Genomic DNA, 25,594 nt, shown 5'->3' with positions numbered 1-25,594 from the left:
TAATAATGTAAACTAAATATGTTTTAACAATAATTATCACAGTTGATTGAAACTGTGCCTTTATTCAGATGTCCCTGCAGTGATTCCTGCCCCTCCTTCCCCCCACAGAAAAAAGCACCTTTTCATCATCAACTATTTATTAATAATATTATTCATGATATATGTAAAGTATTCATCAAACGTCATGTAACAGTTGGTAAAACGGTCTTGAAATACACTTAACAATTCCAGCAGCCTAATAAAAGAGGCTTCTTCACTGAATGATGGAGGATCTGTGGTGTTTTAATGCACTGATAAAAATGAGACCCTGAAATAACTACAACACACTGATCTCTGATCAGACTGACAGCTGACTAAACCTATACAACACCAGGATGAGTTAAGTTAAAGGAGAATTTCGGTCATTTTTGACCCCTAAATCATTGTCCTGATGGTCACCCAGTGTTGGGGGGAGCAAAATACGCAGTAAAAGTGGTTGTTAGTTGAGTTTCAGGCTGATTGATGTGACTGTGTTTTGCTCATTAGCAGCTGTTTAGTGACTTTTAGCAGCTCCACTCCCTGTATGTCAGTGTTGTGTGTCTCTGTTTCTGATACTGACGTCTTCATTCAATGTTTTCTTCTCTTCCAGTTTGCCTGAAGAGTTTAAAGTCTCTGATGGAGTCAAGTTGTTTGTGAATCTGTTCTGTGCAGCAGCAGAGAGAGAACATCAGACAGGAGAGAAGATACTGGAGACGTTAACATCAGTGTGCAGATACAGAGGATTCCCTCTGAGGCTCGGATTCATGAAATTGGATTATGATGATAAAGATACAGAATACCAGTGTGGTTTCCTGCTGGATCTTTTCTCCCATGTGAAGGACTATGAGACTAAAACAGGTCTGAGAGTCCTTCCAGCATTACACTCAGTTCTCCAGTCAGTTCCTTCGGTCTGGATCATAAACCTCTCAGAGAGAAAGACCTCCATCCTCCTGGAAGTGCTGAAACTCCAACCAGAGAAGAAACCAGTGCAGCTGACAGGGTGGTCAGGTGAAGAGAGTGAAGGGAGGAGTTTTCTGCAGTGTCTGCCTTATATCTCACAGCTCAGGTAACAGAATTAATCTATTAGAAGATTGAACTTTATTTTTTAAATTCATTTTTGCTTTATTCAAATTATACAACAGATCATGATTAAGTGACAGTAAACCAGTGTGAATCCTGATGATGCGTCACTACAACTTTATTGATCTGTAAAGAGTTGAACAGAATGATGGATGTTGTAAATGGAGGTCCAGTATTTCAGGCTTTGGAGCTAATTGATTGATCAGTGATTGGAGGATCCACCACTGTTGTCTGACATTCCTGGTTCCTTCAACATGTAGTGAAGTTGGTCAGTCAAAGTGGTTGTTAGTTGAGTTTTAGGCTGATTGATGTGACTGTGTTTTGCTCATTAGCAGCTGTTTAGTGACTTTTAGCAGCTCCACTCCCTGTATGTCAGTGTTGTGTGTCTCTGTTTCTGATACTGACGTCTTCATTCAATGTTTTCTTCTCTTCCAGTTTCTCTGATGAGTTTGAAGTCTCTGATAGAGTCAAGTTGTTGGTGAATCTGTTCTGTGCAGCAGCAGAGAGAGAACATCAGACAGGAGAGAAGATACTGGAGACGTTAACATCAGTGTGCAGATACAGATCATTCCCTCTGAGTGACAGAGACATGAAATACAAAGGTATAAAATATCAGTGTGACTTCCTGCTGGATCTTTTCTCCCATGTGAAGGACCATGAGACTAAAACAGGTCTGAGAGTCCTTCCAGCATTACTCTCACTTCTCCAGTCAGTTCCTTCAGTCTGGACCATAAACCTCTCAGAGACAAAGACCTCCATCCTCCTGGAAGTGCTGAAACTCCAACCAGAGAAGAAACCAGTGGAGCTGACAGTCTGGTCAGATGAAGAGAGTGAAGTGAGGAGTGTTCTGCAGTGTCTGCCTTATATCTCACAGCTCAGGTAAATGTACTGTACTAAACATGACTTGAGTTTCCATTAGTGGAGCTGTGTTCTTCATCTCCACCAGCTCACTGTTAGTTTGAAGGTGAAGTGTTGAACTGACCAGTCCACATGAACATCACATCATGCTGTGTAGTTTTACTGAGGGAACATTGTGACTCCAGCCACTACAGCGTAGTGATGACTACATTACCCAGAGTTCCTCAGGGCAGAAAGGAGACACAGCTCCAGAGGCCTGTTGCACAAAGGTTGAATTAAGATATCCAGGATAAGTGATAAAGTCTGACTTGACAAAGCCTCCTCAGTGAATCCTGGTTCAGTCCGTTGCACATTTACTGATCCAGGATGATTTGATCACAGATTTGTTAAACCAGGTGTCAGTGATTCAGATCAGAGCGCGTCCACATTTTTCTGAATCAGACCACGGTATCGATCACTGATTTACTGATGGAGAAGCTGAAAAGACACGCTGCAGCAAACTGTTGACTGAGCGAGCAGCTGCTGCTGCTGGAAACTCACCAGGAGGTGATGGATTCATTTCAGAAATACAGCTGCTGTTATAGAAGAAAAGCCTGACAGTCATGAGCCCATCAACTGAATGTGAAAGTTAAAAAACATGAACTTTCTAACAGTGAAAGGTAATAATTACAATTCAGTGAGTCACTTAACATTATTTCCAAATAAATGGTTTACACTTGTGTAGCAGAGTTTAATAATGTAAACTAAATATGGTTTAATAATAATTATCACAGTTGATTGAAACTGTGCCTTTATTCAGATGTCCCTGCAGTGATTCCTGCCCCTCCTTCCCCCCACAGAAAAAAGCACCTTTTCATCATCATCAACTATTTATTAATAATATTATTCATGATATATGTAAAGTATTCATCAAACTTCATGTAACAGTTGGTAAAACGGTCTTGAAATACACGTAACAATTCCAGCAGCCTAATAAAAGCTCTCTTGGTTTTGTGCAGCAGCCCCCTGGTTCCTTCAACATGTAGTGAAGTTGGTCAGTCAAAGTGGTTGTTAGTTGAGTTTCAGGCTGATTGATGTGACTGTGTTTTGCTCATTAGCAGCTGTTTAGTGACTTTTAGCAGCTCCACTCCCTGTATGTCAGTGTTGTGTGTCTCTGTTTCTGATACTGACGTCTTCATTCAATGTGTTCTTCTCTTCCAGTTTCTCTGAACTGTCTGACATCTCTGATGGAGTCAAGTTGTTTGTGAATCTGTTCTGTGCAGCAGCAGAGAGAGAACATCAGACAGGAGAGAAGATACTGGAGACGTTAACATCAGTGTGCAGATACAGTTTTTTCCCTCAGACGGACAGATACAGGGATGATGATGATTATGCAGAATATCAGAGTGACTTCCTGCTGGATCTTTTCTCCCATGTGAAGGACCATGAGACTAAAACAGGTCTGAGAGTCCTTCCAGCATTACACTCAGTTCTCCAGTCAGCTCCTTCAGTCTGGATCATAAACCTCTCAGAGAGAAAGACCTCCATCCTCCTGGAAGTGCTGAAACTCCAACCAGAGAAGAAACCAGTGGAGCTGACAGACTGGTCAGATGAAGAGAGTGAAGTGAGGAGTTTTCTGCAGTGTCTGCCTTATATCTCACAGCTCAGGTAAACCATACAAACATTATGAAGATTCTTCCACCCAGCTGTGTCCTTAAAAAGCTGTTTCTGCTCTCTTTGGCATAACTAGAAGAGATGATTCTCATTTGACTTCATATAAATACCATGTATTGTTGTTTGCTTCTCTTCTGGCCAGACGAGCAGTACTACTAAGATGGAGGGATGCTGCCCCGCCCACCCATGCTCAATGGCTGGGGGACATTATGTCCTGCCTGAGCCTGGAGAAAATCTGTTACTCAATCCATAACTCATACAAAAAGTTTTTGAATGTGTGGGGACCTTTCCTCGAACACTTTAAAAGTCTTAATACACAATAGGGTATCATTCTTGCAATCCTATCTGCTCTCACATGTCATATAAATCTCACTCACCTCGACAAATGATTACAGGAAAATTCTTTACTCCTAGTCAATCCCTGCTTTCAGTTACTCCCTCTTCTCCATTTCAGTGTAAACATTACCTATTACTTCCAGCAAAGTTGTGTTAATCGGCTCCAGTGTGCTTGTGTATATGTATATATATATATATATATATATATATATATATATATATATATATATATATATATATATGTACCTGTATATATTATTTACCTTTCTGCATTCATATATACAAGATTGTGACAATGTATGGTCTCAGTATATGGGAAATAAGGGCTTGACAGGGTGGAAGGGGTTCGAGTTCATATTGTGCTCTCACTGTTAATATTGTATACAAATTAACAGATGTACTATGTTTGAAAGGAAAAAAAAAACAATAACAAGATGTGAAAGAAAAAAAAAGCTGTTTCTTACAAAGTAACAGTGGAGTTAAAGGTTGATGAGTGACTATTTGACAATGTATGGTCTTTAAATGTAATGTTATTCACAGCCAACACCAAATGTACAGATGGTAAGACATTTATTTAAGGATGACATTGTAGTGCAGTGAGTCTGTTATTGTGCTGTACATGTGTGTTCACAGTTGATCTGTTCTGTTGTGTTTCAGCTGTGATCCTGAGTTCTTCCAGAGTGTGTGTTCATCCATCTGTGTCCGGTCCAGAGAGGATGTGGAGCAGCTGGTCTCTCTGCTGCAGCTCCTGGACTTCACCCTGCTCTTAACAGGAGCGTTAGACAGGAAGACCTGCAGGACTGTGGGGATGGTTCTGAGACGTTGTTCCTCTAACGTGGATCTCACCCTGACTCCCAGTAAAGTGTCTGTCAGAGGAGTCTCCCTCCTCTTTAGATCCACCACACGACTGCACAGTCTGAAGTATGATCACTGTCTCTTGTTGCCATGACGCCATCTTGTCCTCTTTGAAGATGTATTATTGATGTGAGAGCTGCTCTGTCCTGTCTCTTGACTCTCAGGCTGTCCAATCACGTGGCCTTGCTGCTGTGTCGATGTGTAAGAAGACGGAGCTTGGTCTGTCCCGTGTCTCTGGAGGAGCTGTCTCTTGTCTCTGAGGAAGTCCAGCTGTCAGAAAGAGAAGTGCAGCAGGTGGTCGGTGGCGTGGCGTCTCTGCTGAGACACTGGGACGTCAGGAGTTTGGACCTGACTGAGTTCTGTGTCCCTGCTCGGTGTCTGGTTACACTGCTGCTTCACCACCGTCCTCTACCAGTCAAGTAAATGTCTTTCCTGAGTCTCACAGATTCACTCTAGTTGCTGTGGTAACACACTGTGTATTCACTAGTTGTATTTGTTGAACCTACAGACTGAGTGCAGAGAGTCTCCAGCAGCTCCCGGCCTTCCTCCATGAAGTCCAGGACCAGGACCTGACGTTGTCCACCTTGACTAAGACTGGTGGAGACCTGAGCTCCTTCTGTCTGGACTGGGATGTTCTTCACTATCTGCTGCAGCATTCACCAGCTCAGAGCTTCACTGTGGACCTGAGGAAACACCACTTCTTACAGGAGAACTTCACTCAGCTGCTTCCCTTCCTGGACAGGATCATCATTAAACGGTGATCAGTTTATTGATGTTTGATTTGACCTCTGACCAGACACAGACAAACAGTTGATCCTCTGTGTCATGTCTGTTCTTGTTGTTGTTTCATCAGCTGTTTCTCTACATCTAAACCCTGTTGTGGTGTTTCCAGGTCCACTCCCAGCTTCGTGTTGACCTCCATCAGACACATCTATGAAACTCAGTCCAGACAGAGTTTACCCAGTTTACTGAGAATACTTGATCATGTGATCAACCTGACCTGCACAGAGCTGGACTCAGAGGACTGTGCTGCTCTGCTCTTCACCCTCACACACAGTGACAGAGTTCAACTGAACCTGATGTGGAGCTCCATACCAGCAGAGGAGACACAGTCCATCCTCTTCTCTCTGGACAGAGTTTCTCAGCTCAGGTCAGACAAACAGACGAGCTCCATCCCATCATCAGTCTGTGGTATTTCCTGTAGATGCATTAACACAGTGATGTATGTATCAGTGTTGACAGGAAGCTGCTGCTGAGGTTGATCCACTGCTGTGTTGCCGGTGGCGACCAGCAGGAGGCAGCATCACGGCTGCTGAGAGCCACTCAGCACAGGTTGGATCTGTCCTGTTCCCTCTCAGTGGATCTGTCAGAGCAGGACCAGCCTGAGACTCTGTGTCTGACTGCTGAGGACTGCAGCGCCGTCTCCTCCGTCCTGACACGCAGCAGCCAGGACGCTCAGCTGGACCTGAGAGACTGTGAGGTGGACGACAGCGGACTGGACCTGCTGTTTCCTGTCCTACACAAAGTCCACCTCAGGTCAGAGAGCCCACGCTGAGCTGAACCAGAGAGGAAGCTGCTTCTCTTTCATGTTCATGCACCATGACAGTCTGTCTCTGTTGCTTGTGTTGCAGAGCCAGTAAAGCTGTCGTCCTCCGCCTGCTGTCCCTGGTTCCTGAGATCTCTGAGTGGGACACGAGGACACGGGCGGTGTCTCTGAGTGGAGCCCTGGGTGGAGAGCTGGACCTCAGTCACACGGATCTGGATCAGAGTGTCTGTGCAGATCTGGGCCGGATGCTGGACTGGTCTGAAGGACTGAAGGAGCTGGACCTCAGTCACTGTCGGCTCACTGACCAGCTGCTGCTCACACTCACCACACATCTGCACAAAGTCCAAGTCCTGGAGTGAGTGACACACTGTTCATGTGACAACACTGTGATGTAGTGTCGGCTTTAAATATTTATTAAAACAACATTAACAGGAGTTAACGTGAAATTAAAGATCCAGAAATATAATTATAATCCTGCATCCAAACATTATTCTAGTTTATAGCATCTGAAGATTCCTGTCAGTGTCTCATGTGGACAAATGTTTCTGGACATTTAAATATGAACTGTGTATGTGTGTGTGCGTGTGTGTGTGTGTGTGTGTGTGTGTGTGTGTGTGTGTGTGTGTGTGTGTGTGTGTGTGTGTGTGTGTGTGTGTGTGTGTTCCAGTTTGAGTCACAACAACATCACTGATGCGTCTACAGTCCAGTTGCTGCAGCTGGTCTCCATCAACCCGTCCATGGAGTCTGTGCTGTGAGTTCACATCACTGAGTTTGTTCAGAGTCGACAACTTGTTGTTGTGTGTCAGTGAGTGACGTTCACTCTCTGCTCTGTGTTTTCCTTCTAGACTCTTCAACAACAGCATCGTGGACAGAGCAGCCTTCCAGAGACACAGGCAGTTTGAAGTGTGATGAAGCAGTCGTCATCTCTGATCTGTGTGTCAGTGTTGACCAGAGTCTGATGATGAGCAGAGGAAACGTCACTGCAGTGTCACAACCACAGCAGCTCAGATCAGACTCACCAGGTCGACTGGCCTCATTCTTCTTTATCTTTTTACCGTTAGTGAGAACAACTGTCGTTTTGTATCCTGTGAACTGTAATTAAGTTCCAATCAGGAGAAACCCACATTCAGTTCCAGTACGTCAGGAATATGTAAATATGAGAAACATTTATAGTCAAGTACTGTAAGAGACGATCAGGAGAGAGTCGTGTCCTCATTCAAATACCTTGTTTACTGTGAACCTCAGTCATCAGTGCAGAGAGGACATGTTGGACGTCTGCAGCTTTCAACAACAAACTGGACTGGTCAGACTCAGACAGAACTGGACCCTCAGTCATGATGCTGACTCCACCCAGCATCCCACTTGTCTGGATCAGGACTGACCTCATACTCAGCTAGTGTCTGTGTTTACCTGTTGATCATTACCTCATCACCCTACAGTCAACATACAAGGCACATGTGCAGCAACAGCTTTTTATTGCTTCTATTGTTGTTGTTTTATTAGATGTGTTAGTTTCTCATAACCTGCCATCAACTGAGATGAGGGAACCATCAAGTCAACATTGGTCAGCTCCTTCAAATACCTCGGCACTGTGTGTGACGACCAACTTAAATGGGATGTAAACACTGAGGCTTTTTCTGTCAGTCCAGTGATTCTGTGTCGTTTTTATCAGTCCTTCATTGAAAGCCTTCAAACGTATTCTTTTATCTGTTGGTTTATCAACCTGTCACTCAAGGACAGGAACAGTCTTAACAGGGTTGTGAAAACCTGCTCCAAGATGAAACACAGAGATTTATCTTCTCTGTGGGAGCAACAGGTCATGAGGAAGTCACAGTATTTTTTAGTATATTTTAGCAAATGAATTCTCACTGTTGCCTTCAGGGCCTCGTTGTGCCCAGCCAGCTCGTCAGAGTAAACGTTGGTCTGAGTCTTTTATCTCCTCTGCTGTCAGACTGTTCAACATGACCATGTGAATTCAGTCTGAATCTGTACGGTACTCGTATTGTGTACTGTTTACTGGGTACTTTTTATGTATTTTATCATCATAGAGATTTTGCTTTTAATGAAGATGTTTATTGAAATGTGTACATGTAACGTTTATTAGAGGGACAGGGTCTTTATGTGGTGCGTTATTAATCTCCTCAAACATTTTGACTTATTTGTTCCTGAGTATGGCTCTGTGACTGATCATTTGACATTTATGTACTGATGTAAACAAAAGCTCAGGTTTTGTCTTGAAATTTTTTGTTGTTTTGTTTGTTTCTTGATATGGACTCAGGATTTTAACAGGGACTGCAGCTATTCTGTTATGTGTTATGAAATTGGCCAAATTAATAATATTAGTATTATTTTCCTGTTTAACTTGATTATTTTGTGGTGAATGAGCCCTGCATCTGTAAATATCATTTTAAAATTCTTGATTTTGTCTTTGTTATGGTCAATAAATCCCATAAAGACCCACAGAGCCTGCTGTCTGTCCACTGGTGAAGTTCTGACTAATGTCTCTTTGATAACTCAGCCTGTGTTGGAATCCAAGATGGCGTCATTGTCTTCCCATTAAAGCTTCTTCCACCTCAGAGGTGTTTGTGAGACACCACCTGAAGCTGGAAACAATTGGCTTTCATTGCTATTATGGAATAAAATAAAAGTCTTCTAATTGCACCTGGAAATACAAGAGTGAAATACGGCTCCATATGGGCTGTGATTGAATCTCATTGAGGTCAGTCATGTCTGAACACTAATGTATGTAGTGACTGACTTGATTTATTTTTTCATTTATTTATTTAAAAAGGACAGTGTGCAGTGACATTAATTATTGAGACAATAAAAAGATGGCTGCACCAGATTTAGCGGAGCCACTAATTTCCATCTGTAGTCCTGACAAAACTGACAAAACCCTTGGTATGCTATCTCTTTAAAAGGTTGAACGTATCTCACATCAACTCCACTGAGCAGAGAATGAAAATGGAGACGTAGTAGGCTTTGGGCTGAGTTGAGGATCCCACTGACCCTTGCTGTGATGTATGGCAGCTGACGACATCACCTCGACACTACCTGGACCACTGCTCATCCCTGACTCCAACTCGTTCCTAAATACAATATCTAGTATTAATAATCATCTAGAGTGATACATAGCAGTGTACAGTATTATATATAGATATACGTACATGATTTGGGGATTAATACAGTAATTTGTTCATATTCGTAGTAGTATCTTTCCTCCCTGCAGCTGTCAGTTTGAGCCTACATTAATAACTGCCTTTGTACTGAAATTATTATTGTCAAAGATTTATTGAAGAGATAAAAAAAAAAATCATAAAATTAAATGTCTGTTGATACATTTAAAAAAGAAGATCAAGAATTCAGGGATTTAAAAATACAATTCATCCAACCCATTGAAACGCGTTGTGTCTGCTGCCCTCTGCTGGTCACAACGGGGAACTGCATCGCACCGTAGCTTCAAGCTGGAGAAGTTACATAAGGCCACAAGCGGAAGTCGCCACTCGCTTTCTAAATAAAAAATAACTTCGACCGCCCTAACTTTACGGTCAGGTAACGATAAGTACTGTGACCTTTCACAGAGTGTTTTAGACGAGGAACAGCTTCAGAAGTAGACGCTTTATTTATTGAACCCTGGCAGAATGTGATACGGTCGTAACGTGCTCAAATTTCAGCGGATATCAACCGATAGCAACATAGCCCGTTAGCAGCTCCAACTCCCGGGTCTCATCCTCGGACAGCTGCGCTCCCCGGGACCAATCCAACTTCTGGCTCTCTTGCTCGGACAGCTGTACCCCCGGGACCCCCCAGGACCATCACCACGGCTACAAATCACTCATTTCACTGGACAAAGTTGAGGTAAAGCCACATCCCGCCGCGGGCGTCATTTTTATTTTATTTTTGAAAGAGTTCCGGAAGTACATCCATGCTATATTGTGTCTGTCTTTACTCTGTATGCTACCCTCTGGCGGTGAAACAGCGGTACTGCACCACACGGTTTTCTCAATAAAAGTGCACTTCTTTTCTGCCTCCTGCCTGTTTTTGTGTCAATCCCAGAGGGAAACTGATGAGTGCATCTAAACAACCTGTGACTCAAATCATAGGAAAGCTGTCAAAACATTTAATTTGTGCTTTTTATTCACTGTATTTATTTATTTCAATAAGTCCCCTGGCCCGCGCTGACTTAATAACTGCCTTTGTCAATAAAGATTTATTGAAGAGATAAAAAGAAGAACACTTCATTAAATTAAATGTTTGTTGACACATTCAAACAGGAAGAGCAAGGATTCAGGGATTTAAAATGAAAGCTCATCCTATCCTACATTCAAACACTACACGATATGACAACATGCTGAGACATTTAATTTCTTTCTTTTGGTGTGTGTGAGATATAATTTTTTTTGTTTTTAAACTTCTTTTTTTTTCCAATCTCAAATTTTTATTAACAAAATCCGGCATAACATAGACACAATTCAAAATATATCCGTCAATATGTAGCCAAAATACACAAAATTCAAAACATTTCTTTCAACATGTGGCCAACATGACCAAGCAGATAATACAAAAATAACCACAAATGAAAAAAATAAATAATTAAATAAAAAATACACAGTCAGAGTTAGTCAGGAATTAAAGTAGTCAATTTTTCATAAACACATAAGGCTTGTTTCGTTTTGATATGTTTTAAGGACTTTTTGAAAATAAATATCTCATTCAAAAAAAATTAAAAACAGTGGTGTGCTGTTTGGAAATCTACATCTATGGATAAAATATTTCGCCAAAATAATTAAAGTGTTATATAGCATATCTCTTTTTTTATCCTGCATCAAAACCCCTATTTTAATAGTGTTGAAATTTAGGATCGGTGCTTGAGCGTCCTTTTCTGAGGTCCAGGTTTGAAAAAATCCCCAAAAAGTTCTAATACAATGACATTCAAAAAATACATGTTCAAGAGTTTCAATATCTAGGTCACAGAAATTACAATTATTACATTCCACATTAAACCTTTTTCTAAGAAAATCATTACAAGGGTAAATATCATTTAAGATCTTAAAATGAGTTTCTTTAGTTTTTGGAGGGACCGGGAGAGAGAGGTACTTGGTTCTAATCCGGATTACAACATTTTGTTTTTAAACATTGATAAGATCCAATAGCAGCAGCTGTGAGGTGTGATTTATGTTTATATTTCAGTCTACTATTAATTTTCTTCCATATAAAACTGTTGAGAAGCTGATATAACAGGACAGTGGCTCTTGATCGCCACCCTGTGGTGACTTTAGATAACTGCAGCTCACTGCAAACACATTAAAACAGCGTCTTCTGGGCTTTACTGCAGTTAATTAACAGCTGTGCACAGTGGTTTACAGTATTAATAATCATCTAGAGTGATATATAGCAGTGTACAGTATTATATATATTGATATACGTACATGATTTGGGGATTAATACAGTTGTTCATATTCGTAGTAGTATCTTTCCTCCCTGCAGCTGTCAGCTTGAGCCTACATTAATAACTGCCTTTGTACTGAAATTATTATTGTCAATAAAGATTTATTGAAGAGATTAAACAAAAATAATCATAAAATGTAATGTCTGTTGATACATTTAAAAAAAGAAGATCAAGAATTCAGGGATTTAAAAATACAATTCATCCAACCCATTGAAACACGTTGTGTCTGCTGCCCTCTGCTGGTCACAACGGGGAACTGCATCGCACCGTAGCGTCAAGCTAGAGAAGTTACATAAGGCCACAAACGGAAGTCGCCACTCGCTTTCTAAATATAAAATAACTTCGACCGCCCTAACTTTACGGTCAGGTAACGACAAGTACTGCGACCTTTCACATAGTGGTTTAGACGAGGAACAGCTTCAGAAGTAGACGCTTTATTTATTTAACCCTGGAAGAATGTGATACGGTCGTAACGTTCTCACATTTCAGCGGATATCAACCGATAGCAACGTAGCCCGTTAGCAGCTCCAACTCCCGGGTCTCATCCTCGGACAGCTGCGCTCCCCGGGACCAATCCAACTTCTGGCTCTCTTGCTCGGACAGCTGTACCCCCCCGAGACCCCCCAGCACCACCACCACGGCTACAAATCACTCATTTCACTGGACAAAGTTGAGGTAAAGCCACGGCCCGTCGAGTCGCCATTTTTATTTTATTTTGAAAGAGTTCCGGAAGTACATCCATGCTATATTGTGTCTGTCTTTACTCTGTATGCTGCCCTCTTGCGGTGAAACAGCGGTACTGCACCACACGGTTTTCTCAATAAAAGTGCGCTTCTTTTCTGCCTTGATGTTTGTGCATCAAACAACCTGGGACTCAAATCATAAGAAAGCTGTCAAAACATTTAATTTATGCTTTTTATTCACTGTATTTATTTGAATATGCCCCCGCTGGCCCCTCGCTGACTTGTTAATTAATAACTGCCTTTGTCTATAAAGATTTATTGAAGAGATAAAAAGAAGAAAACTTCATTAAATTAAATGTTTGACACATTCAAACAGGAAGAGCAAGGATTCAGGGATTTAAAATGAAAGATCATCCTATCCTACATTCAAACACTACACGATATGACAACATGCTGAGACATTTAATTTATTTCTTTGGGTGTGTGTGAGATATAATTTTTTTTGTTTTTAAACATTGATAAGATCCAATAGCAGCAGCTGTGAGGTGTGATTTATGTTTATATTTCAGTCTTATATATATATATATATATATATATATATATATATATATATATATATATATATATATATATATATATATATATATATATATATATATATATATATCAGCGGCGCCGGATTCATTTTAGAGGTGGGGGGGCCATGGAGGTTGGGTTGTTACGGGGCATAGATTTACACACTCACTGTCGGTGCAATAGTCATATTGTAGCGTCCGGCCGTGATGCGTAATACCAGCATAATGCGTAATCCCCCCCCCTCCTCCGCCAGCGTCTCCCAGACCCTCATGATACCGTAATTTATCAAAAAAAAGAAGAGAAAAAAAAGAAAGCCCTGTACTCCGGTCTCCTGTGCTGGTCTGGCTGCCGGTTTGAGTAAATAAAATGTTGTGAATACTACACCTCTTTGAGCAGTTTCTATAAACTGCTAGGTTCTCAACGACCCGACCCGGTCCGATCCCAGGTGTTGAAGCCTGGACCTGATGCAGCCAGACTCACGAGCAGTCTCTCGGCTGGACCACGGCAAAAATAAAAAAATAAAAGAAGCCCGTGGTCCGACCTGACCCAATTTTTTTAATCAGAATTTTAATAATAGAAAACATCATTTGTGAATTTGAGATCTCTAAAATATTAGTAGGCTATAATGTTACTTTTACCATGCATTTAGATTTTCTGTAGGTAAATTAATCATCATGGATCAAGCAGAAAATCAGCCTTTGTAAAAGCCGAAGTAGCCTACTGTAACTGTAAGTTTATGAGCACTCAGGTCTGTGGCGCATCAGTCTGCAGCGGCTACTTTTCACCTCTTTTCTTGTCATTCATGTTTTAATAATAGGAACAATGCTTAAGGACAACGCCTGCTAAGACAGACGTTTGGACTTTATGTAGCTAAATAACTTTGTCTCAGTCCGTGACTGTGCTCGCTTCATATGGACCGCTGTTATAGACCACTCGGGCCAGCTGTGGTTACAATGTTTCAATTTTGTTGTTTTCGCGCATTTCTTCTTTTTCTCACAAGTTATGGTTTTTACTGGCAAAACAAGCCAGTTAGAAATGAATAAAGGAAAAGAAAAAATAATATCCAGGAGACTTTGTCCCGTCCTCAGGACGTGCGCGAGGGAGGATCAGCTGGTGGCTCAGGTCTAGTGATGTCATGGCTGTCAGCTGCACATCTGTCAGCAGGTCCGCTCGACCGCTCCACACACACATCACAAACTTTAGGAATGAGCTAGATGTTGATTCTGTAAACAGACAGTGACATGCTGGAAATAAGCAGTCACCATACTCGCCCTCGTTAATATTGATTATTGAATTACGTAACGTCATAAATCTATCGCCGCTGTAGTCCGGTTCATCACCTGTCTCTGTGGGTGTGTAGGCTACGTCATCTCCAGGTGAAACAGCTGTAACAACTGTAAATCACCTGGTATTGATAATAACTAAAGGCATTTATCACCAAAGCTGAACTAGGCTATTAACACGTCAGGTTAATTAATCTTTTCCTCGCATTTTTTCAAAGTAAACTTCCCTTCGCTCACCGGCAGAGCAGAAGTTGCACTTTCTGAGATGGTGCACTAGGTCCACAGTGTTTGTGGATGAAGCCTACAGGATGAGAAGGTGACGAAGGTGAAGGTGATAATAAGCGGAGGGAGGACGACGGAGGTTACATGCTGCTATTCAGACATGCCGCTATTTCGACATTGACTTCTAATTGTCGGAATAGCGGCATTAACATTATTTTTTAAGCGTCCCACTATTCCGACATTTTTTTTTTCATTGTCGGAGTAGCGGCACTTTACTATTTTTCAAACATTCCGCTTTTCCGACATTGATTGATTACGTTATAGTCAGACGTGTCCTTCTGATTTATTTTTATTTTTTCATCTGAGACACTGTTTCTCATACACAAATACATAGGCCTATTAGAGAAGAAAAAGCAAACCCTCCAAGTTTAAAAACACACCGGCAGCAGCGCACACTGATCTGCAGCTACTGAGACTGTTATTATTCTGTCACCTGAGTTTATCCTGCTGCTTTACATTGTTTTAACATAGGTAAAAGAAGAAAAAAAAGATTGTCTGGAATAAAGGGGCAGATTACATAAGATTATTCTTTTTTCTGCTCCCTTTTGTTGAGATTTGGGAGGTTTTTGCCTGATTTATTGCCCAATGCCATGTATCTCGCTTTCTTTCCCCCTCCCTCCGCCCGTTGTCTTCGTTGTCACTTTGTTGTCGCTCCACAGAGCGCACATGGCTAATTAATATGCACGTGCTGACCATATATGGTTGTGTAGGCATTCCGGGGACGGAGGTGTGTTCACGTGCGCAACTGCGCACCATTCTTGGATCCAGTTATCAAAGTTGAGGTGCAGAGTTGTGCACGCACAGTTTGATAGATCTGAAAAAGGTGTAAATATTTTGGGCTGTCTTTTCACCGTAGGCCTAAGCAAAACATTTAGTAGCAGCAGTTTTACACTGCTTACTTACAGTTTTGATAAATGAGGCCCCAGGCCTTAAGCCCAGAGCCCAGACGCTCACAGCTGCAGCTCCGCGGCTCATCCGCGGCGCTGTCCGTGGTGCTGAAGGTGACAGGTTAACTTGACAAACAAACTGCAGCATAGTTCTGTTTGTTTATCATATGTGTCAGTTTTGTTTGTGACTTGATAGCTGAGTTGTTGAGATTAAGAACATCACTCCCTCATCAAACCAGTGATAGACATGCTGAAAAGAAAAGAGAGAGAGAGACGCGCCTGGGTATCGCAGCTGTAAAAAAAGAAGAAAAAAAAAAGAAAAGACGTGTCAGAATAGCGGTATCAAAAAGTGTCGGACTACCGGCATGTCTAGATAGAGGGATGTCGTAATAGTGGGATGTCTAAATAGTGACATGTCGGAATAGCGGGATGTCTGAATAGCGGGCGGACCCCGACGAGGGAAGCTGGAGAAGCTCCGTTCAGCTGTGCATTCACGTGAGCACCATATAGCCGGAGAGACTTGAATTGGGACTATTTACTGGGCTGCACTACAGACAGAGTAGCATTAGATTTGATTTAAAATGAAAGATTCTTCTATGTTTTACTGGTTTATTTCATTTGATGTGGGTGGGACCGGGGGAATTATTGAAACCGGGATAGCGGCCTATGGTGATCAACGACCGGCAGAGCAGGGCAGGGGCGTAAAGTGGGGGGGCCAATGGCCCCTTGGCCCCCCCCATTCCGGCGCCCTTGATATATATATATATATATATATATATATATATATATATATAAGCTCCATATATATAAGCTCCAATAGCAGCAGCTGTGAGGTGTGATTTATGCTATTGGAGCTTTTATTTATATATATATATATATATATATATATATATATATATATATATATATATATATATATATATATATATATATATATATATATATATATATATATATATATATATATATATATATCACCAAAAACATTCAATCACTCTGCAGTACAAAGTCCACATGTTCACACCTGGAGCTGTTGGTGACCTGGTGGCACAGTGGGTTTACTCATGTTATTCAACGTGAAGGTCGCAGGATGAAGTCCATGTGCTGCTTTTGCTTTGTGCATGGTTTATATGTGGTGCTGTGCAACAGTACGAGTCAGTACAAGTTCCAACACATTAGGAACCACATCCAGTGGTTGGGGCAGTGGATCGGTTACTTGCCTGTCAACACAGACGTTGCGTGTTCGAAGCCATGCACAGCTTTTGTTATGTATGTTGTTGTGCAGCCGTACGAGTCAGTACAAGTTCCAACACATCTCATCTCAGATCCAGCGCTGGTGTAGTGGGTCTTGCTCTGGCTATGGACTCAAGAGAGAGCAGTCCCCCCCCCCCCCCCCCCCCCTCCCCCCCACCACGACGATGGGTACCAAGCCCCAACGGTCGGACAGAAGAAGGCCGGACAAGAGCGTTACCGACTAATGACCTGACCCAACCGGTCCCGACCCGACTTATGTGTCCCTAAAAAAAACTAAAGTAAGAACTATTATTAACTATTATTGTATTATTAAGTAATAAAGTAAATGAAATCCCACTTATTTACTCACTTCTCATGCATCACTGTAACCAGCCTACTTCATCTCTCACTGCCCCCCCCTGGGGATCGAACCCGCCATCCCAAACAAAAAGAGCAACTTGTATTGTGACATTTTAAACGTTGTGAAAAGAAGACTTTAGAAGGGTAAATTAATTCTGTGCATTATTTTGAACGATACTTCTTTTATTCTATTATTTATCATATATCTAGCTGGTTCTTCCAGTCAAGGTTGTTTACTGAATTAGAGTTAGTTATTCCAATAAGTGACTACACACGGAACTGATACAACTTCTTCTTGAAATAAAGCACATATATAGATAATGTTGGGTTCTGTCCTATTGTGCTTTTAAATAGGCTAACATGGAAACACCAGCAGGGATACTTTGTATTTGTTTCTGTTCCAGTTAATTTATCCTGTTTTTATCCATGTGATCGGTCCTGGTCCACACAGCTGGGTCATCAGCTGCCTATGCTCCTCACCGCCAGGCGGCGCTGGTGAAGCTGCAGCTTCAACCACTTCCGGTTAAGAAAGCATGGCTCATCCATGCAGTAAGCAGACAACCGACCACCGGAGTCTACGAGAACTTCGCTAAAAGTCACTGTAAGTGCGATAAAACCTTCACAAATGAAAAGAAAAGTTGGTCGAGGAGCTACAGAGACGTGAACACGTAGAAAGAGACGTTACAAGCCGCTCCGTGTCCATAGCAACAGCAGTGTTAGCTTTCAGCTGTGTGTCTGTTTAGCTCCGTTTATGACCAATGTAAATGTGTGAACTAGAGTGTTGTAAAGAGCTGGATGTAGTGGTGGTGAAACCGAAGCTTTCTGAAGCACTGAACCACTTTGACACAGTTGTTGCCCCGAAAGTGATGATGCACCGCTGAAGCTGCAGCCGCCGACACTTCCGCTTCATTTGGCTCGAATCACTAGCTGGATGTGTTAGTGAAACATGTTGTCGTGTCTTATAAAGTTGCTTCAGTGTTTTGATGTCAGAAAGGTTAACTTACATATACAGTTATGTTCATAATAATAGCAGTGTGTTTAAAAAGGTGAGCAAACCTCAAAATTCTTCAAATAAATTGTATTTTAAGGAACACAACTGCATTGGGGACACTGCACATTCTATTTCAAACCAAGAAAATTGGAAAAAGTAATTTAATTTGATAATATTTTACAGAAAGTCAAGAAATATAATGTTCAAAAAAATAGCAGTGTTGACATCTTTCTTTACACGCTTGCTGGTGTGTTTGGGGTCATTGTCTTGTTTCGGGTCATTTCCTCTTCAGTATACGACAACATGACTACTTCCAGTATTCTGGTGTACTCAAACTGATCCATGATCCCTGGTATGCGATAAATAGGACCAACACCATAGTACGAGAAACATCCCCATATCATGATGCTTGCACCACCATGCTTGTGGGGGGGTGGGGGTCTTCACTGTGTACTGTGGCTTGAATGACGTCTGACAAACTGTCTGTGGCCCTTAGACCCAAAAAGAACAATCTTACTCTCATCAGTCCACAAAATATTACGCCATTTCTTTTTAGGTCAGTCAATGTGTTATTTGGCAAATTGTAACCGCTTCATTACATGTATTTTTTTTAAACAATGGGACTTTGCGGGGCAGAGTGCGAATTATACAATGACAATTGGGGGGGCCAACATTTTACACAGCGCACCTGGACTCATTCCCGGTATCTCGGGTTCACATGTTAAACTCCAAACAGGAACGAAACACCTGGCCTCAGTCCCCGGTTCAGGTTCTGGTTCAGATTCTGATTTAGGTCCAGATTCTGGTTCAGATTCTGGCTCAGGTTCTGGTTCTGGTTCAGGTAAAAGTTCTTCCAGGACTGTCCGTGGACCTGCTGGTTCTGGTTCTGAAGCTCTACTCTCGGGTTCACATGTTAAACTCCACACAGGAATGAAACACCTGGACTCAGTCCCGGTATCTCGGGTTCATAGTGACACACGCAGATTCAGGCAATGAAATGGTTTAGTCCACTAGGGGTGTTTGAAATTTTACTACAAGCATCTTCCTGGCATGACTATGGAAATACTGTATATTGTAGTATTTAAGATTACTAATAAGAAAGATAAATGTTTCAACCCCCCCTATCTGTTATTTGTACCTCTTTTAGGGGGGTCGCAGTCGTAATTAGGGGGGTCAAACCCCCCCAAACCCCCCTGTAATTCGCACTATGTTGCGGGGGCTTCTTGGTGGTAGCTTGGCTTCACATAGACGTTGTCTGATTGTTACAGTACTCACAGGCAATCTTAGATCTTCTTTGATCCTCCTGGAGCTGATCATTGGCTGAGCCTTTGCCATTTTGGTTATTCTCCGATCCCTTCGAATAGTCGTTTTTCTTTTTCTTCCTCGCCTTTCTGGTTTTGGCTGCCATTTTAAAGCGTTTGATATCATTTTAGCTGAACAGCCTATCATTTTCTGCACTTCTTTATAGGTTTTCCCCTCTTTTATTAATTTCTTATTCAAAGAATGCTCTTCTTCTGAACAGTGTCTTGAACAACCCATTTTACTCTGTTTTTCAAGGACAAATGCACAGCCAGCATATGCAGCATCAGTTGCCTTGATCCTTGAATAAGGGCCACCTGTTTAACACCGATTTTTTTTCACATAATCAATGACCTCAATAATTGAACCTGGCACTGCTATTTTTTTGAACACGCCCCTTTCAGTAAATGATTCAGTTTCACAGAATCAGCAGCATGCACGTCATGCCTGTTGGTTCTGTTGGTTTTCTATACCTTTACTAAACCTTCTAGAAAAAGGTGAAAAAAAAAAAAGTTGAAATTCTAACCAAATCAGTGATTTATCTTGCTAGTGATGTCGGACTGCTATTATTTTGAACACAACTGTATATATTTCTACATGTACTGTAATACACTGCTCAAAAAAATAAAGGGAACACTTAAACAACACATCTAAGATCTCAATTAATGAAATATTGCAGTTTAAAATCGTTATTTAATATATAGTAGAGTGTGTTGAGAACAAAATAACATAAAAATTATCAATGTAAATCAAAATTATCATCCCAGGTTGATTTCACACAGGTGTGATTTACTTGGAGTTACAATGTGTTGTTTAAGTGTTCCCTTTATTTTTTTGAGCAGTGTATTAAATGTCTATCTAGCTGTCCTCCTGTGATCCAGTCTCAGGAGGATCTTATTTAGGCTACACTTTGCTTATACGTGTCTTGTACTTTTCCACTGTCATACATAGACCTCACTTCTCTCTGTGTTTTCTTTACTTAATTTCCTGTGGAGTATATGGTGACAGCGCGTGTGGCTTTATTTAGTTACAAACTGTGTTGTCTGATGTGGTTTTTATTGAGTGTGAAGGAGGAGAGGTGAGAACCAGACCAGACTTTGTGCTCTAACAGTGGAGATGTATGTTAGTGTGTTCATGCAGACAGGCTGGATTGGTTGTTTGCTTTGTGCTTTTTGTTTTGGAGTGGCCACTGGCCACAGAATGGGTGACCACTCTAGTTAGTCTAGTTCTAGTTGTTGTTGTTTTACATTGTAGTAAAAAGTAAAAACTACAGCCACTTTATGTAAAACCCTTTATTTTTAACACAATATTTGCTGCAATTTTTTTCTCCAGCCTACAATCTTTAATATTAGTTTTTTATCCGCATAGTGTCAGTGTGCAAATTATAATAAGAAAGTGTTTGTCAACTTTATTCATGTTTTCAATGTAAACTGGTTTTCTGTCATTTAAAACTAACCTGGTGTAATTCTATACTCTGACCAGCAGATGGCGCCAAACCACCATCTGGAGCCAGGAGTGAGCCACCTCAATGTTTCTGGAGAAAACACAATGTAAGTGTGATTTGTAGCTGAAGTGTTGCAGCTCAAACATTTCTAAATGTCAGGATGAGTGTGACTAAATGTTTTTGTGTATGTGTTGTCCCAGGTGGAGAGTCAGAGGTGTTTGTGAACATCACACTGAAGATGAAGCAGGAGGAGCTGACTGACTGTCTACACAGCAGTAAGAGCATTTCTTTATTTGTCATTAATGCTAGTTTGTTTTTCTGGGGTTCACCTCATTAGTATATATAGGTTTGTATATGACCTGATTGTAACTGTACATACTAAAGTTATGGTCAACAATACATGTATTTTACATTTAAAGTTTTGTATCTTTTATATACACTGCTCAAAAAATAAAGGGAACACTTAAACAACACATTGTAACTCCAAGTATATCACACCCGTGTGAAATCAACCTGGGGTGATAATTTTGATTTACATTGATAATTGTATGTTATATATTGAATGACGATTTTAAACTGCAATATTTCATTAATTGAGATCTAAGATGTGTTGTTTAAGTGTTCCCTTTATTTCTTTGAGCAGTGTATATAAACAATTTATTGCATCTTGCCTTATTGCTTGTTTTATTGTTTATGTATTTGACACTCCCATGAGGTGACGTACTCCAGGAGGGCCATGGATCTTACGTCTTTACTTCAGGTTTGGTTTTTATTTTGTACTTTTTTCATTTACAAACAACTTTACATTGTTTAACCTTGATCCCATTCCTGGTTTGTGCCATGTGCTTCACTGGGTGAGTCGGCCATCTTGTAGACCAGGCCATGTGGCTGCAGGTGTTTGTTTCAACCAAGAGCACTTTGACTGAGTCAAGTCTGGTGTACTGCTGCTTGGAACGAAGACCTGCAGCCACATGGCCTGGTCTACAAGATGGCCGACTTACCAGTGAAGCACATGGCACAAACCGATGGGATCAAGGTTAAACAATGTAAAGTTGTTTGTAAATGAAAATAAGTAACCTGAAGTAAGATCTGTGCTCCATGGCCCTCCTGGAGGACGTCACCTCGTTGGAGTGTCAAATTAGAGACATCTTGAGTAAATGAGTATATCAATAAGGCAAGATGCAATAAATTGGATACAAAACTTTAAAACACATGTATTGTTGACCATAGCTTTAGTATGTACAGTTACAAAGGCCATATACAAACCTATACTAATGAGGTGAACCCCACCTATATATACACACACTAATGAGGTGAACCACAGAAAAACAAGCTACATTAATCACAAAGAAGGTTTTTTATATATGGTTTTTATTTTGTACTTATTTTCATTTACAACAACTTTACATTGTTTAACCTTGATCCCATCCCTGGTTTGTGCCATGTGCTTCACTGGGTGAGTCGGCCATCTTGTAGACCAGGCCATGTGGCTGCAGGTGTTTGTTCCAACCAAGCAGCAGTACACCAGACTTGACTCAGTCAAAAGTGCTCTTGGTTGAAACAAACACCTGCAGCCACATGGCCTGGTCTACAAGATGGCCGACTCACCCAGTGAAAGCACATGGCACAAACCAGAGATGGATATTAACATTGTTGAGTCTTCAATGTCTTCTTTGAACCAGGTGGTGAAGTTCTTCTGGACTCAAGGTGGACAGCAGCTCCTGAAAGAGAGAGCATGGACAAGCAGTGTTAGACAGGACTACCTGCAACTCATGCTGAATGTGTCCTTTGTCTTTCAGTCTGAACAAGATGGAGGTAACTGTGTGACTATGTGTCTTGTGGAAGTAAGTAAAGATGCTGTGTGTATTCAACAGTATGCCGTGAGTGTTACTTACCAAGTAGAGGTGGCAGTCGTAGAAGCGCATGGTAGCCAGTCAGCCCAGGGTTGAAAACCTGCAAAAGAGACAAAGATAGAGTGAAACAAACACCATTAAATAAATAAAAACCTTAAGTAAAAGATGTAAGATGCCTGGTCTTTGAGCAAAGTCGCATACCCCGACGCTTGTAGACCAGGCCATGTGGCTGCAGGTGTTTGTTCCAACCAAGCAGCAGTACACCAGACTGACTCAGTCAAAGTGCTCTTGGTTGAAACAAACACCTGCAGCCACATGGCCTGGTCTACAAGATGGCCGACTCACCCAGTGAAGCACATGGCACAAACCAGGGATGGATCAAGGTTGACAAACATTTCCACACGATTAACATTGAGTCTTCAATGTCTTCTTTGATCAGGTGGTGAAGTTCTTCTGGACTCAATGGTCGACAGCAGCTCCTGAAAGAGAGAACATGGACAATCAGTGTTAGACAGGACTACCTGCAACTCATGCTGAATGTGTCCTTTGTCTTTCAGACTGAACAAGATGGTATGCGTCTTGTGGAAGTAAGTAAAGATGCTGTGTGTATTCAACAGTATGCCGTGAGTGTTTCTTACCAAGTAGAGGTGGCAGTAGAAGCGCATGGTAGCCAGTCAGCTCAGGCTTGAAAACCTGCAAAAGAGACAAAGATAGAGTGAAACAAACACTATCAAATGAATAAAAACTTTAAGTGTAAGATGCCTGGTCTTTGAGCAAAGTCGCATTTCCTGAGGCTTCCGCCTGCAACTCATGTTGAATGTGTCCTTTGTCTTTCAGACTGAACAAGATGGAGGCAACTGTGACTATGTGCATGGGGAAGTAAGTAAAGATTTCTGTGTATGCTTCGAGTGTTTCTTACCAAGTAGAGGTGGCAGTAGAAGCACATGGTAGCCAGTCAGCTCAGGGTTGAAAACCTGCAAAAGAGACAAAGATGAGTGAAACAAACACTATCAAATGAATAAAAGCCTTAAGTGTAAGATGCCTGTTCTTTGAGCAAAGTCGCATTCCCTGACGCTTCCGCTGACGCTCCAGTGCAGAATGACTATTTGTAGGACACTGCTCCTCTGTTTGCTGCAGTTGATCGTCAGGACGGGAGTGCAGACACCTGTGCTCGGCCAATGGAGAAGCAGCTCCGCCTTCCTGGAGGACGTCATCTCTTCAGCTCAACATTCAATCTGTGTCACAGTACGAGTCAGTAACACATCTGGTCTCAGATCCACCGCTGGTGTAGTGGATATCCTCCTGGCTTTGGACTCTGACAACGTGGGTTTGAGTCCTGGTGTTGGCTTCTTGGTCTTCTTCGTAAGTTTCTTTGTATGTGCTGCTTTGTATGAGTCAGTACAAGTTCCAACACATCAAATCTCAGATCCAGCGCTGGTGTAGTGGATCTCGCTCTGGCTATGGACTGAAGAGGTCGCTGGTTCGATCCCTGGTGTTGGCTTCTTGGTTTCCTCCTTAAGTTTCTTTGTATGTGCTGCTTTGACGATGTCAAATACACTATGACCAATGTCTCTGTCACACCGATTAATGGTACAGTGGGTTGTGCTGCCGCTTTGGGTGCAGCAGACCACGGGTTCAATCCCCAGGGGGGACAGTGAGAGAAGAAGAAGGCCGGTTAAAGAGATGCATGAGAAGTGAGTAAATAAGTGGGATTTTATTGACTTTATTACTTAATTATACAATAATACTTAATAATAGTTCTTACTTTAGTTTTTTTTATTTACCTACACTACTTTTAGTTACTTATCATTACTTTTATTTTCTACTTTATTCCTTACTTTTAGTTCCTATTTTATGACCTATATACCCACATTCATTCACGCATGCATTCAGACAGACGAACAACACAACACAGAGACGAACGAGACGAACGACATAAGTCGGGTCGGGACCAGTCAGGTCCGGTCGGGTCCGGTCAGTAGTCGGTAACGCCCTTGTCCGGCCTTCTTGTGACCCACCGTCGTGGTGGGGGGGAGGGGACTGCTCCCACTGGGGCTCGAACCCGTGGCCTTCGCTACCCAAAGTGGTAACGCAACACACTCGACCACCGAGCCCGAGACAATCCACTGGTCATAGTGTATTTGACATCGTCAGAGCAGCTACAAAGAAACTTAAAGAGAAAATCTCTCTCTGTCGCTCCCGGGGATCGAACTCGTGGTCTACTGCACCCAAAGCGGCAGCACAACCCACTCAACCATTAATCAGTGTAACAAAGACATTGGTCATAGTGTATTTGACATAGTCAAAGCAGCACATACAAAGAAACTTAAGGAGGAAACCAAGAAGCCAACACCAGGACTTGAACCCACAATCTCTTGAGTCCAAAGCCAGTACTAGATCCATTACACCAGCAGTGGATCTGAGGTAAGATGTGTTGGAACATGTACTGACTCGTACGGCTGCACAACAACATACATAACAAAAGCTGTGCGTGGCTTTGAACAAGCAACGTTTGTGTTTACAAGTAAGTAGCCGATTCACTGCACTAACAACTGGCTGTGGTTCTTGATGTGTTGGAACTTGTGTAGTGACTCGTACGGCTGCACAACACCATATACAAACCAAAAGCAGCACATAGACTCGAACCCACGATCTCCACGTTCAATAACATGAGTAAACCCACTGCACCACCAGACCACCAACAGTTCCAGGTGTGAACATGTGGACTTTGTACAGCAGAGTGATTGAATGTTGAGCTGAAGAGATGGAGTTATCTCATGAAGATGAATAAGTGAATAATTATGACAGTCTCCTTCATTGACATGTTTGGTTGGTCTTTGTTGATGAGATTGTTTTGGAGCAGGATGATGATGATGATGATGATGATGATGAAAACTGCGTGGTCTCG

General features: G+C 41.8%; 1 protein-coding gene across 1 annotated transcript; it reads left to right on the top strand.

Annotated features, from left to right (window-relative positions):
• Window positions 1-1,687: 1,687 nt before the first annotated feature.
• Window positions 1,688-8,727, top strand: LOC310997451 (uncharacterized protein; the record flags this gene model as incomplete). Its single annotated transcript, XM_083987152.1, has 11 exons — window positions 1,688-1,977; window positions 3,157-3,603; window positions 4,603-4,866; window positions 4,965-5,219; window positions 5,309-5,557; window positions 5,693-5,950; window positions 6,034-6,336; window positions 6,432-6,701; window positions 7,014-7,097; window positions 7,192-7,368; window positions 7,592-8,727. 10 exons carry the CDS (start codon window positions 1,688-1,690, stop codon window positions 7,253-7,255), a joined length of 2,484 nt encoding a protein of 827 aa, XP_083843278.1. The 3' UTR covers window positions 7,256-7,368; window positions 7,592-8,727.
• Between the last annotated feature and the right edge of the window lie 16,867 nt (window positions 8,728-25,594).

The sequence above is a fragment of the Trachurus trachurus genome (genome assembly GCF_905171665.1).
Source record: "Trachurus trachurus genome assembly, chromosome: 2".
Taxonomy (NCBI): domain Eukaryota; kingdom Metazoa; phylum Chordata; class Actinopteri; order Carangiformes; family Carangidae; genus Trachurus; species Trachurus trachurus.
Note: the sequence above shows the minus strand (reverse complement) of the source record. Positions and strands in the feature narration are given on the sequence as shown.